The following is a 14,923-nucleotide window of genomic DNA, read 5'->3' as shown; positions in this document are numbered from 1 at the left end:
TTAATTTCTGGTACCAAAAAATCAAAACAAAGTAAAAATCATTTTTTACATTACAATGAGTATTAATAATAAATAGTTCAGAGTCTGGGTAGAATATTGATTTATGTCCCCTATACACACACACACACACACACACACACACACACACACACACATCTTTCACTGAGGCTCATGATCCTCAGTGAGCCTTGTTAAGGGATGTATGATTCACTCAACTTCTCTCTGACAGTGAAATACCAAGTACCTCGTATTGTCACAGCACTGGACCAAGAACTAAGGTGTGAAGAAGGTCCCACACAGGCTCAGGCCTTCCAGCCCAGCAAAGCCCAGTGAGACAAAGCTGCTCCTGACTTTCTTCTGATCTCTCAAGATAATCTGTACATACATATCTTTCTTATGGTGCTTAGGTACATTTTAAATAAAATTACAATAATGGCCTTGAAAAACTGCACCTTCTTGCTGGGCCTGCTGACAGGTATCTGTAATCCCAGCACCTGGAGGGCTGAGGCAGAAGTGTCAAGTCCAGCTCCAACTACTTAGCAAGAGCCTGAGGCAGGAGATCGGGGCATGGCAAACTGGCTGGGCAAGCGGATGTGGCCGGCCAATCATGGGGCTCCAGGACACAGGCCTTGCGTGCGCCCAGGACCAAGCAGAAAATAGTCTTCAGTTCTTCTTGTGAGAGTTCAAGAGGATTAGACAGGACAGCCTAGACCTGGCCTCAGCCCGAGGAGTGGAGGACCACTGCCACTGACCTCGTGGTCCCATTGCTGTCTTGTACAGGGCCCCCCCTTTAGCCTGCTGAGGGTATTTATTTCCCTACTTTTTTAACTGGCTCACCCTCACTCTGCAGAGTAGGTTTCTTTTCTTTTAATAAATGTGAACCTTTCTACCTCTTGTGCTTTTTTTGTTCAGTTATTTGTTCAGGACAAGAAGAACCTAGAAGCATCTGTACAACAAGTCCCCAGAACTGCAGAACTCAGTAACAACATTGTGCCAACAAACAAAAATCAAAAATGTAACATTCTATGAGAAACATGCATTTTCATCCCAGATCAAGAAGCAGAGATCTCAGCGCAACCCCTCCCTGGGTGGCTCCTTTTGAGTCATTCTTGTTCACCTCTGTCACTAATCTGTGGGATTACTTCTCTTAGCCTCTGGGGTCAGTTTTGTTCACATCTTAATTGTTCCACCTTTGACACACTCTCTTATCCTGACAAGTTGGTGCAGAACTTTGGAACAAATAATGCAATAAGGGATGACAATTCTTGGCAGAATTTTAGAGTCCCCAAGCCACCTTTGTGCAGATCCTAGGTGGTATGATTTGGACACGGTTTAAGTGTGTGCCCCAAAGGTTCAGGTGCTGAAACTCGATGGCAGGTATGGAGTCTCATGGGAGGTCATTGGGTCACTGGGGCACAGACTTGGAGCACTGTGGAGAGTCACCCAGATGACTCTTCCTGACTTTCCTTGAAAAGAAACGCAACTATCTCCATTTTGGGTCAACTTGTCCCTACATGTATTCATATGTACAGAGCTGGCTAGGTTATTTCTTTGTTCCTTTTATTGGCTTTAAGCAACGTAAATTGGGCTGGCTGAAGAGCTTATGTATAATCTCTAAAGCAAAGCAACAAGTCCGTGTTACCTGTCCAGTGACCCCCAAATACATAGATGAGCCGGGCAGGATGGAAAGCCACGCTCCATGATGTTGGCTGGGACTGGCCTTGAGAAAGAGGCTATGACTTCCCATGGTAAACAGGATTACGCATCCGAACCAGAGCGCTAACCCTGAATTATTAGATACTACCTAGCTGTGTTATGCAGATTACCCCTCTGCATTTCTTGCCCTCTGCATATCACAGAGGTGATCTCAGACCTCCTGTCCAGCCCAGCTCCCGGTAGTCACATATTTCTTGTTACTCTCGCTGTTTTCACAGAGAATCAATAAAATCTGGGTTGAGCTCTGGGTTGTGGCCTTTGTTCCGGTGAGCTACCATCTTGCCTGGACTTAGGACCCCGTGGCTCCCCTTAACTCTGTATATGTCTTAGTGTCTTCATTTTTGCCTTGGGTTGCTCTGGAAGTGGTAGGCTGGAATTAACCCACTAGAATTCCAATAACTTCTCCATGGGATTACAAATATAAACCTTCCTGTCCAGAAAAAGGACAAGAAAGGGTTCTCTCTATAAAAGTGCAGTTTTCCTGGAACTCAGTCCCCCTCTGTCTTCCCGTCTGATTATGTGATCTCCTCAGCCATAAAGACTTCACAGAGCCAAGTAGAAGCTGATATGGTGCCCTCAATATCTCTAAAACAGTCAAACAACCCTCTTTTCTTTATGAAATACCCATCCCAAGGTATTTCATTATAGCAACAGAAAATGAACTAATACACTAGGTCAATTAATTTATGGATGCTTGGAGACTTCAGAAACTGTCAGCACACTTCCAATGTAAATGTAACCTACTCTCAGGGTTACAGAATCACAGAATAGTATGCTCACACTGGAGAGATCAGAGTCAGATGATAGACAACACTCTTTCCAAATAATAAGTTAGCCCGTTCCTTACTTTCCGTGTCCCTCAGGCTGGATTGCTGTCCTACCTAGAGTTCTCATCCCCTGAACTAGAACTGCTTATTAAGGAACAGTAGAATACTACACAGAAGAGTTCCAAGGAGATACTCATTGGTTATTTTAGTACTGGACTCTTTGATTTCCTTCCTCTCCATTGAAAGATTTTTTCTTACCAGTCACCTTTTAAGTATTTTGTGATTTTAAAATCAGATTTGTATCTACCTCCAACCCACAATAAGAACTGTAGGAAAGAATGAGGAAATAGGTGTCAAAGAAGGAACAGGGCTACGGAATTAGACAGTGCAAGTTCGACCACAACCACCTGTGTGGACTGTTTCTGCATCTGTGAAAATGCAAGCTGGGCCTGATGGCCCATGCCTGTAATTCCAGCGCACAGGAGGCTGAGGCAGGAAGATCGCCAGGAGTTTGAGGACAGCCTGGCTTCACAGTGAGTTCAAGGCCAGTCTAACCTACACAGAGAGACAAGTCTCAAAAAAAAAAAAAAAAAAAAGTGAAAAGAATCCACGTCCCACAGAATTGGCGATGGCGGGGACTCCACGAAGGCTAAGTTACTTTTGCTTTTTTCCCTTATGTCATGCTGTTCTTACAGCTTCAGTGTAAAAAAAGAAAAGAAGGAACCTGACATTTTCTTTACACAAAGCTTTTAGGCAAATATTGTCCTTTTTACTGTGCCTTTAGAAATGCTGAAAAATGGGTCAGGAGCAGCTGTGCCCGCCGCAGCCGGCACCAGGAACATCACAGAGATGGGAACGGGAACTTGGGGACCCTCCGGGGATAGACAAGGGAGAAAGGCAAGGAGAACCGTGACTAAACACTGTCCTTGCAGGAAGACAGAGACTCGCGAGGTTGTCCATGTCGTGCTCCTACGTGGTTGGTGCTTCTGATCAGGCTCATCATACCAAACTCCCTCACAGATACGGAGTCCATAGTTTAGCTCAGTTGATCAAGGGAATGGCAGAATCCTGATTTTAGGACAAAAGGTCAGTTCAAAGGATGATTTCAGGCAGAAACATTTTAGATCATCCAAGTTAAAAGAAAACAAAAGTTGGCGGGGCTCAGGCCTTTCGTGGCCATTCTCCCCAGCGCCATAAGCCAAGAGCATCACAGAGCTTCTTACAGATTCACAAATTCCACAGATTTCTGCTGCCTAAAGCACCTAGATATTCCCAGCTCCAAAAGGTAACATGCCTCTGTCTTTTAGAGTCCATATTTTCTTTGTGTGTGTGTGTGAGTGTGTGCGTGCACGCGTATGTGCGTATTTATTTATTTATTTGAGGCAGGGCTTCACTATGCAGTTCAGGCTGGCCTTGAACTCACTACAGAGCCCAGGCTGGCCTCAAAGACACAGCGATCCTCCTGCCTCAGCCTCCTACACAGGTGTGCTCCAGCACACCCGGCAAGTGTGTGTGTGCGCTTTCAAATTTCAATTTCTGTCTAATAAAAGCTTCCAGCCTGTTACTGACCCATCCTGAAAACTCTTTTTCCACAAGAGTCAGTGAACTGCAAATCTATTCTATCAGTTAGGTTCCTTATCTCAGCTCTGGGAGCCTCCTCAGATCCGGTACATTGTCTACCACCCATTAAAAGCTGCTCAGTCAGTGACTTAAAGAACGTTTTCAAGCTGGTTGTGATGGTGATATAAGAGGAATATCACTCTCAGCCAGCTAGATGTCAGATGCGCTAAGTTTGTGTTCCCTGAAACTGAAGAATGAATTCCAAAAGATGAAGGAGTCTTAAGAGTTTACTGGGGAAAAGGGCTGGGAACAGTAACAGCGCCTGAAAGCCAGGATGGTCTCAAGTGGGTTGTCGCTCAGCCCACCTCTCTGAGAATGTTTTGGATTTCTGTTTTTGTTTTTGGTACTGGCAATCAAACTCAGGAGCTCGTGCTTGCCAGGCAGGCGCTGTTCCCCTGCCCTGTATCCCCGGCACTCTGAGAATGTTTTATAGGGCAGCAATCACAAGGTAGGTATAATGTGGGTCAAACTAGAATCAACCAACAAGATTACAAGTATAGCTGCTCAGGTAACATCCACCCCACAGGGCCGTGAAGCACGGAGTGAGGGCATATGGGCAGCGTCACTAACCGTGGTCCATAATCTTTGGCCTTAGTCTTTCTTGGTCTTGGTCTAGTCTCAGTGGGTGGGACAGGATGGCCCATGCCTAGTGAGATAATAGTCTACTTCTATGGGGATGCCAAAAGGTTGGTATCAAGGTACCAATGACAGTATAACCTCAAGCTTCCATTCGTCCCGTAGGGAGTACGCTGTTCTGGCCACTGTGACTTTAATGTCAAGGTCTTGCCTTCTTTAGATGCACATCCCCTCAAAACTTTGCCATGCTCTCCTCCCTTGACATCTAGTCCCCTTCGGACAGTATATTAATGTTTACGTAACTTAGCTGTCTACACTAGTGGTGCACCCCTGTAATCCCAGTACTGTAGATGGCTAAATTAGGAAGAAATTAGGTAGTCAGGCAGGGCTGGACCTCTGAGGGAATCAAGGCAGAGGGTGAGAATCCACCGTGCCTGGGGCTGGAGATACACCTGAAAATTAAAGTCACAGTAGCTAGTTGTACAAACTTTCTTGGGAATAATCCCAAATGTCTTGGGATACTGGTGTCACCCTTTTGAGATTTCCCATTATCTCATTAGGGGTGGGTCATCTTACTAAGACTTATCAACCAAGGTTAATGGTGTCATTTACGTACTCACGTACTACTAGGTCAATCTTACCTAAGTGACTATGCTTGAAATCTTATTGGTTGATCATAATTTTGCTCCATGTAGTGCCAGCCTTATGATTTTGCTCTCTAAATTTTCCTTTGACAAGTGAGATCATCTGCAGTCCATTAGGGACCCCTCCTATCTATCAGGAACTTTCACTGTTCTGCATTCCCCATTCTCATCCTCCAATAAATTTTCCTAACCTTCACCTCCATCGTTTCTTACAATTTATTCTTCGACTTCAGGGAACACGAACTCAGTGTATTTGACACCTAGCATTTTCCCTGTATCCCCAGCACTCGGGAGGTTGAGGCAGGAGGACTGCCTTGAGTTTGAAGCTAACCTGGGTTCCACAGTGAGGTCAAGGCCTGGATTGCAAAGTGAGATGCTGCCTCACAAAAAAAAAAAAAAAAAAAAAAGGCATTTTTGCTATGAACCATAACTCTTCATTTGCATCTACAGACGCCCAAAAGGTAAGTAGAACAAAGCTTGACCACTTTGTGTCCTTTTTTACTGTAAAACATTGGGACAGATCACTTCTTAAACTCTGCATGTAGGCATGTCAGTCATTCAGGGAATGTCTACAAGTTGATAAAATAAGGTTTATTAACCTTCAATTTATATAACTTGCCCCCTTCAAGACTGAGGACAGCAGAACAGGGGATTCCCAGGGACATTCAAGTATGCCTAGAAGTCTCCAGACATTGTCCTAAACACGTGATCACCTGGATCCCAAGAAAGGAGGGGCTCTGCACTGTGACTCCAGAGACAGAGAAATCCTCTCCTGGAAACTGGATCACCCAGGGCAGACCTATGACCACAAGACTGAGATAAGGATCAACCAGACCGCAGCCCACTAGGGATCCTGCAGACCTGGCCTTGGCGGTCGGAAGCCCTGTATCAGAGACCCTCCCTTTAGCTCCCAAAGCTGGATCTTTGCCTATCTTATCTCTAACTTGCCAGTGAAAGCTTTTCTCCCCTGAAAATGTATGCTTTAGTTTTAATTTCCATTTCTACCAAAGCAAGGACCCAGGTTAACTGGCACCATGACAGCTCACTCGGACCCTTAGCTGGCAAACCCTGGCCTGTCCCTTCTGGAGTGTCTCACCACTACAGTTTGCCAGCAGCACTCAAGATAGGACCAAAAACTACAGGAGTGGAAGGCTGCTTGTGTCACGCTGTACCCAGCATTTGCCAGGTAAAGTCAGCATCCTGCCAAGACGCTGAATTCTCTACCTTTCGGCCACACTGCAGAGTTCACTGTAGCAGGGAACTCACAGGGTACACTGTGGCACTTTTCCTGGGGGGAGGGACGTAGTAAAACCTGATTGGTATCCCCGAGTGGGCCAGGCAAAGTTGTGGCTCCAAGATATTGGAAGACAGGGACAATAGCCATGACGTAGGCCCCACTCCCAAATGAGGCCTTTAGCATGTTCCCCCAAAACCCCCACATGACCCTGAAGCATACTTTAACATTTGAGTCTTTTTTTTTTTTTTTTTTTTTTTGTCTTTTTCGTTTTTATCGGTACCAGGGATTGAACTCACGACTGCCTGCTTGCAAGGCAGGCGCTTATGCCGCTGAGCTAAACCCCCAGCCCCAACATTTGAGTCTTTACAGGCACTTATGGACGGTGTTAAGGCTTTTACCTAGATGTCGCCTCAAAGCCACAAGCCGTTATGGGTGGGCTTTTGGAGGAGGCTGGGTCTAGGGTGTGTGATGCTAGGACTAATTCATGCCGGGATGGTAAGATGAAGGGTGCCCCACCCTGGGGGTGAGTGGTACCCGTCGTAAGGCAGGTAGCCTGGATAGACCACAAGGAATACAAATCCAGGGCTGCCACGTAGCTTGCAGCTTGCTGCCTTTTTGATCTTTGCCTCCTCCCGCCATGGACTGTTTCTCCTCTGCAGCACTCCTCAGCCATGCCACCCTGCCTTGGCGCCAGCCACGTGCCTGACACTCCACACACTGTGAGCCAGAAGAATCCCTCCCTCCTTTAACTTTGGGTGCGGGGCATTTTGTTTCAGCAATAAGAAAAGTAACTGAAACAGTCAATGAGTATGCAAATAAAGAATTTTGAAATGAAGAGAAATTAAGAAACAATCAAGGCACGAGAGGATGGCATTATTCTTGTGTGAGCTCGAGTGAGCTTCTCCGGTACTGAATTTGCTCACAGGAAATAGTACAACTTTCAAGACTACTTCTTCTTAACCTGAATCGCCCTGAATGTCAGCAATATCTACAGAGGAGTGGCACATTTTCTGCCGTGCAATTTGTTCTGTTCTTCAAGGTATCTTTTTATTTATTTACTGGAAATAGGGTCTCGATATGAGTTCAGGCTTGACTCACTATGCAGCCCTGGCAGACCTTGAATTCATAGTGATCCTCCTGGTTCAGCCTCCAGAGTGCTGAGATTGTAGATGTGGTACCAGCATGCCTGGCTCTTGAGGGTACTTTTCAAAGGTTTTTCTTTTCCCTTGTTCTATCTCTGAATTGCAAAGGAATTCTATTCTTTAAATCAAGCGATGGCAAAGCATGTTTAAAGGTCTGGATAGCAAATATTTCAATGGCTCCTACGGCCTAGTTCAAGATCTCAGGGCTATCTATCAACAAGGCAGTGATACCATTGACCCAGTGGCACCAAATGCTCACACCATGCTCCCCCGTACCCCCCTTTTATCTCTCCTTCACTGTTTTAGATCTTCCAAATGGTGCATTTTTTCACTATCCCCTTACACCCAAAATGTCAAGACCTCTTTGCTTCCATGTAGACAGCCCGAGACACTCTCCAGTCTTCCGGCTTACGTGGACATCCTACCTCGGGGGTTCAGAGATCGTCCTTAGCCAAGCCCTTGCTGCCAACCTTGTGACTCTGGATCTCAAGCCCAGCACTTTCCTTCAATATGTGATCTTCGCTGCTCCCCATCCTGCACTTTAGCACATGGCTACCCTTCTCTACCTCCTCTCAGGCTGCAGATATAGAAGCCCAAATAGCTTCTCCAAAAGTCAGATACCTGGGCTCACCCTCTCTCCCACCATCATTCGGTTACAAAGCCTCCTCCAGGTACCAGCTACAGAACAACAGGTTCTGTCCTTTCCTGGGTTAGCTAACTTCTTCCACCATCTTTTGCCTGGATCCCTAACTTTGCAACTCTTGCCTAACCCCTCTATAAAGCATTTAAGGTGACCCCACCACTTCCACACACTCTTATTCTATAAACTAACAGAGCCTCAACCCTCACTCTCCCAAATCCAACCCAGCTCTTTGTTTTGTATACTACCTCTCAGGACCATAGCGCTGTGGGAGTTCCAGGACACACAAAGGACCAGTAGCCTGCCTTTCAAATCAGTTGGACAGCACAATGCAGAGCTGGCCTCCCTGTCTTTGGGCTTTTGCATCAGCGGCCACATTAATACAAGAGGCAAAAAGTTCACTTTAGGACAATCAATCACAGTCCACTCACCCCATCACCTTAATGAGCTCATTTCATACAAAATATTCCCTGCCTTAATGACTCCTTTCTGTCTACAAGTTCACTTAATGGTCCTATGAGATCCCTCAATCTCTGTCTCCACCAGCAGCCCCTCAACCCGGCCACCTTACTGCCACCTCTGATGAGATCTCTCACCACAGTTTCATGGACGTCTTACAGATGCCCCCAACCTTCTTCCCCCACATTAACAGCGATCCTCCCTACAGCCTCTGACACATGGTTCATAGATGGCAGCTCAACCAACACAGACACTCAAAAAGAGCAGCCGATACCATAGTCAGGGGCTCTAAGGTAATGCAGGCAAGTCCACTGCCATCTGGGTCATCTTCACAAAAGGTGCAACTTACACCCTTCCAGCGGCCCTCATACTCACCAAGGACAAAATCACAATCTCTGTAAGTGACTTGAAACACACAGTGAGTATCCTTCATACCCACACCACCATCTGGCAAGAAAGGGGTCTGATCAGCACTCAAAGAACCCCCATCACTAATGCACCCCTCATCCTCAAACGACCAGAGGCAGCACAGCTCCCCAAACAAGTAGCAGCCATTCACTGCAGGGGACACCACGCACCACCAGATTTTATCTCTCAGGGAAACACCTTCGCGGACGCACAGGCCAAATTAGCTGCACAACAGCCGAACCCTCTCATCCTCTCCCCTACAGCCCTCTGACCCCTGCTGGCCAAGGCCACACCTGGGGATCAGACTCTCTGTTCAGGGAGTAGATCCGGCTCCTTAGCATACACATAAAAAAGGCACCAAACCAAAACAGAACCTCGCCCTAACATTTCCACTTTTACCTTAGCTGTATCTCTGCTCTGTGCGCACCTCTCCTCCACCATTCGCGAGCTTCTCGGTCATGCATTTGCCTAATATGATCTTCCAAACATGCACTGCACGCAGTGCCGGCTCTCTCTTCTGATCAATCAAAGCTTACACATGGCCCAACCGATAATGTGGGGTTGTGCCTGCAGTGTAACCTCAACAGACACCTCTACGTCTGTAGGTCCACTATCGATCTCTCCACTGGCCACCTCCAATCTTTTCACATGCCTTGGCCATAATAGTACCTCTCACTGTCAACAGGAAAAGGGGAATAACTGCTCTCCATTCCTCCGCCAACCTCGGCAAGCCCACCTGTTCCCCATCAGTTTCCTCTATCACGTGCCCCAAAGGGGCACACGGGTGCCTTCCAAGCTCTTGCTCTGGTTCCTGCACGATAGGGTTTCTCAGCCCACGTCTCCCTAGCTGCCCAGAGGCAAACACAGGGATCCTAAAGCGACAAAACCAACTCTGCCCCCTTACAACCACGCCACACAGCTACCAGGGCAGCTCAGCTCTGCTACTGGGTGGAAGAGGCATCTTCTCTGTTTGGGAGGCGGGACTTGGGGCACAGGCCTGGCAGTCTCTTTATACCACTACCAAAGACTCTAAGCTGATCTCACCCAACAGCTCACGGAGGCAGCAGTGTCAACACACTCTGAAACCAGATCCACACTTTAGCAACAGAGCCCTTCAAAACCACTGAGCCCTGGACATCCTCACAGCAGAAAAGGGGGAACCTGGGCCACACTGGAAGAAAAATACTGTTTTGGTTTTTTTGGTCAATCTTTGGGAATTATCATGGGTAAGATAAAATGTATCAGAGAGTACAGAGCAAAAAAAAAAAAAAAAAAAAAAAAAGACGGCTATTTCCCATTGGCTACCGTGGGGATCCTGGGCACCCTACATCTTTACCCTTTTGGGACCACTAACAATATTTATTATCCTCCTAATTATGGCATCCTGCCTTTTAAATTTTTACTAGGTTTCTTCACTTCAGGATATGGGCCTTCGCTACCAGAGAGCTTGTCCTGGCCAAGACCATGGCACCAACCTCCACATGGGCCTACCCTGTCACCTGATGATGCGACAGTCCCCACCACAACACCTCCAATCATAGTTATAACATGCTCTTATCTTCGGAGCCCAACCCTGTCTGACTGGCTGTAATATTTCTAGATAACTTGGTTGTCTAAGGACTTTGAAAGCACAGAGGGACACGGGGTTCTACATTCCTGCACGTGGAATGTGCCAAGACAAAGCAAGCCTGAGAAGCAATCAGGGGCGAGCAGTGTGTGCTCCTGGGAGGGCAGTCCTGGACCGGATCTGGGTTGCTGGAACCCAAAGAGCACTTCTAGGAGATATTCACATTGGTTCACCACGTATCAATTCTTTATAAGCTGTGACCTTGGGCTGCCAGAGCCCAGAGGCAGTGCAATAGCCATCATGATGAGAGCCTTTCTGTAGTAATGAGAACTGAAATGAATCAGACACACGAGCTTAAATGTTGCATGAATTCTCTTAGGAGAAGCCCAATAATTTAAGGGCAAAATAAAAGACGGATACAGTGATAGGAAACAGCGTAATAAGTCTGCAGATGGCAAGGGGACCAGGATGAGGGTCGGGCGCAGGAAAGGAAAGGATGAAATAAAAAGAATTAACGTGTTGCATCATGTACCAACTCCCCACAATGAATATAATCATTATATACTGCAAATACGCAGCAATTAAAAATTTTAAAATAAAAAATAAAAACATATACTATGTCATTAAATATATTTAAATTATATGTAAAATTTCTACATATAGAAAATATAAACTTCATATATAGAAAGAATATATAAATGATAGCCTTTGTATCCTACCTGCTTGACAAAGAGGAAGCTATTTGTCCATAAAAAGAAAATAAATTGGCATGACTTTTTTTTGTTCTGCTAAATTTACATTCTAAATTCAATAGTACCCTTGCAAGGTACAAGAAAAAAATGCAGGCTTAGAAAGAGAAAAATGTAGTTCATTCAGTACGAACCCCACATTTCCAAACTCTATGGACACTCGGAGATGATGGAGGCAAGCAGTTGTTATCCATGAGCATCTGAAGTCCCTCATTAACTAAATACACTCTGAATTAATCAAAAGAAGCTAATGAGTGTTGACAATTTAAGAATAAGCCGAGATGTTGAGGCTGGAATGGAGTCCACTCCCCGCCCATATAAAAGTTATTCTGGGGACAGTGTAAACCTTAATTGGAACTCAGTCAAAATCACACTGGATGGGAGGCTGAGGCAGGAGGATCACTGCAAGTGCAAGGCCGCAAAATGAATCAAGGCCAGCTTGTACTGCGTAGTGAGATCCCGCCTCAAAAAGACAAAAAAAAAAAAAAAAAAAAAAAAAAATCACTGGAATCATGATTGATTAGCCAAATAAAACATTTCTGTATTGGGAGAGTACTTAATAGTTAGTTCCTGACAGGCTAGAGTTAGATTTACTTATTTATTTATTTATTTTTGTTTACTTTTTTTAAAATTGTTTTTTGGTACTGGGAATCAAACTGAGGACCTTACATTTGCCCGGCAGGCACTTGTGCCACTGAGCTGTATCCCTCACTTTTTTTTAAAATTTTTTTTTGAGACAGATTGTGTAGCCCAGTTGATCTTGATCTCACAGAGATCCTGGTGCCTCAGCCTCCAGAATGCTGGGAATACAGGCGTGTGCCGCCACACCCAGCCAGGTTTACTTATTGATAAATAAGCAGTCAATTTCATTAGCATAACAAGTTCAGTGAAAATTCTGTCCCTTTGAAAGATAAACAAAAATTTGGAGGAAAAATTAAGTAAAACTCTTAGTAATCTTCAGTATTATAAAGTGTTTATTCTCATAAAACAACCTGGATATGCTGGGGATTTAGCTCAGCAGCATAAGCTCCTGCCTTGCAAGTGCGTGGTTATGAGTTCAATCCCTGGTACCAAAAAAAAAAAAAAAAAAAAAAAAGCCCTGGATATGGAAAGCAAAAATTATTACACAATTTGTTTTGGAATTGTATTTAGGACTACGGAGAATACTGGAACATATGCCCCATAGACAGCAGGACGGACTCAGTAGCCAGCCTCGTGGGTCCATCTGTGCCCTATTTTAAGCACATATCTAATCTTGCCAGGAGCGGCCTCCTGAGACAGTCACTCAGTGAACACCTGCCCAGCAGGACCGACCAGGCGGAAGCAGGGCTGACCCTCACCGCACGAGGTGCCGCACTGCACCGTCAAACTGCAGAAACAGAACTTCCCTGTGGAGGCAGAGCGCCTGGGCCACCAGGGCTGGGTCCCGCGGGTCCTGGAGGCTGTCCAGCATCTTCTGTAGCTCTTGAAGCTCAGTCCCTGGAAGAGGACAACATCTGAATCAGACGGGGAAATATGGGCAAGGACAGCCGGGCCGGGGACACTTCCTTTCACCTCCAAGCTCGTCACCCGGACAGATTTCCTTTTCCTGGTGGATGTACTAATCATGTGTTTTGCAAGAGCTACCAAAGCTAATGCTCTAGAACCTGAGATCTGATTTCTTTTTTTTCTTTTCCTTCCTTAAGAAGACAAAAACTTGCTTTGCTTTTCAGCACAACAAGAACCTGCTGTTGAAAGAAAATTTTATAATTTACAAGGCTAAGGTCTCAAAACAGAAGGAAAAGCAAATTTATACAGAATGGGAAATACCGTTTTCAGCCCTGTTAGGGACTTAGACATTATAAACCAGCACTCATCTGCACTGCAGGGCCATCCCAATCAGCCCGCCTTTCTTTCTTTTTTCTGGTACTAGGGATCGAACTCACAACCTCACACTTGCCAGGCAAGTGCTTATGCCGCTGAGCTAAATCCCCACCCTCCAATCAGCCTTCCTAATGCCACTGACTCGTGCGCTGATGGAGACTCAAGACGACCAAAAGCAAGTGTAAAGCGTGTACACATACGTGCAGATACACACATGGCCTGTGTGCGTGTACACAGACACATATTCTTCTGGAAGATTCATTTTTGGAATAGGTGTGGGAGGTCCCTTTTGCTGTATTTCTTGGACACATACTGCAAAACTAGGCTCCGCATAAACAATTATGTACATATTTTAGATGAAAATTTAACTTAGAAGCTTTTTAGGACACTCTGTGCTGGGCTAAGGGTTGTAGCCGGCATTTGGACGGCTGTCCTGGGATCCCCATGTTTGGTCCAAGGAAGGGACTGATCGTGAGCAGCTGCCAGCCCAGGGCTGGGGTCTTCTCCAGCATTTACCCACCAGGAAAGCGGGGACTGTGGGAGTGAAGTCACCCATGAGCACTTAATCAGGGAAGGCCCAGGCCGAGAAAGGTGGCTGGTACTTGCAAGGCTGCTGATTCTCGCCATATAGTCCCTTGGCTTTTGGACAAGAAAAAGTCTAGACTTTGTATCTATCTGACACTTCACCCACAATGGCCTAACGGCTTTGTATTTTTCCAACCCCCCCCGCAATATCGAATTTTTTTATGACTCCTCTATATCTGATGGTCCTTTGGGTCCAAAGTGTCTACCCAAAGAGGAGTGACATAATAGCAAATTGTTCAAAAGCTTTTGTGGCTGTTGGTGGCAGGAAGGTAGTCCCTTGGGCCTCATGGGTTAACGGCCAAGTCTGTCTGGTCTGCAGACTAAGTGGAAACCAGAGGCAAATGCTTATAATCCCCTGCAGTGACCGTGGATGAAGGAGAATATAAAATTGGACGTATCCTGCCATCAAAGTACCATAAAATATAAATGTAAAATATATTTGGTTTAGGGCTGGAAGGGAGTAAGGTTAAAAAATACTTTACTTGTTAGAGTGGCTGGATGGCAGGGGATCTTGAATACTTTGACAAGTCTACATTTTGGGCAAAATAGGTATGTACTGATAGACAGCCTGATCATTAAAATACGGCTCTGGAAGTGGGGACCACACTTCTTCTGTTATTCACTGACTTTAAAAAATCTGCCTCTGGCTTTCCTGTCTCTGTAGGGTCCGGGTGCTTGGTGGGCAGGGAGGCAGCAGAGGGGGCAGGTAAGGCAGCTCAGCTGGCTGTGAGGATGGCAAGGCTGGTTGCCAGGCAGCAGTGGGGTGGGTTTGGGTCCTGGGGCACTCAGGAAACGTCAGGAAGGGAACATTTCTGGTGTTTCCCCCTGGAGGAGGAGGAGGAGGAGGAGGAGGAGGAGGAGGAGGAGGAGGAGAAAGGGGGGAGGAGGAGGAGGAGGAGAGAATGATGGGGTGAGCTGTGCCCTGTCTAGTGAAGACTCCCATTCGGTGC

At 46.0% G+C, this 14,923-nt stretch overlaps 1 protein-coding gene across 7 annotated transcripts in view; it reads right to left on the bottom strand.

Annotated features, from left to right (window-relative positions):
- Cep57l1 (centrosomal protein 57 like 1) overlaps window positions 1-14,923 on the bottom strand; it is a 238,983-nt gene that overhangs the window by 54,233 nt on the left and 169,827 nt on the right. For all 7 annotated transcript variants that reach the window (XM_063253988.1, XM_063253986.1, XM_063253985.1 and 4 more), the window contains one exon: window positions 12,866-13,004. In XM_063253988.1, coding sequence (XP_063110058.1) covers window positions 12,866-13,004 — 139 coding nt within the window. The remainder of the gene's footprint in view (window positions 1-12,865; window positions 13,005-14,923) is intronic.

The sequence above is a fragment of the Cavia porcellus genome, unplaced genomic scaffold (genome assembly GCF_034190915.1).
Source record: "Cavia porcellus strain 051 isolate PalLab524CR breed Dunkin Hartley unplaced genomic scaffold, mCavPor4.1 scaffold_7, whole genome shotgun sequence".
NCBI lineage: Eukaryota > Metazoa > Chordata > Mammalia > Rodentia > Caviidae > Cavia > Cavia porcellus.
This window is presented reverse-complemented; position numbering and strand designations above follow the sequence as displayed.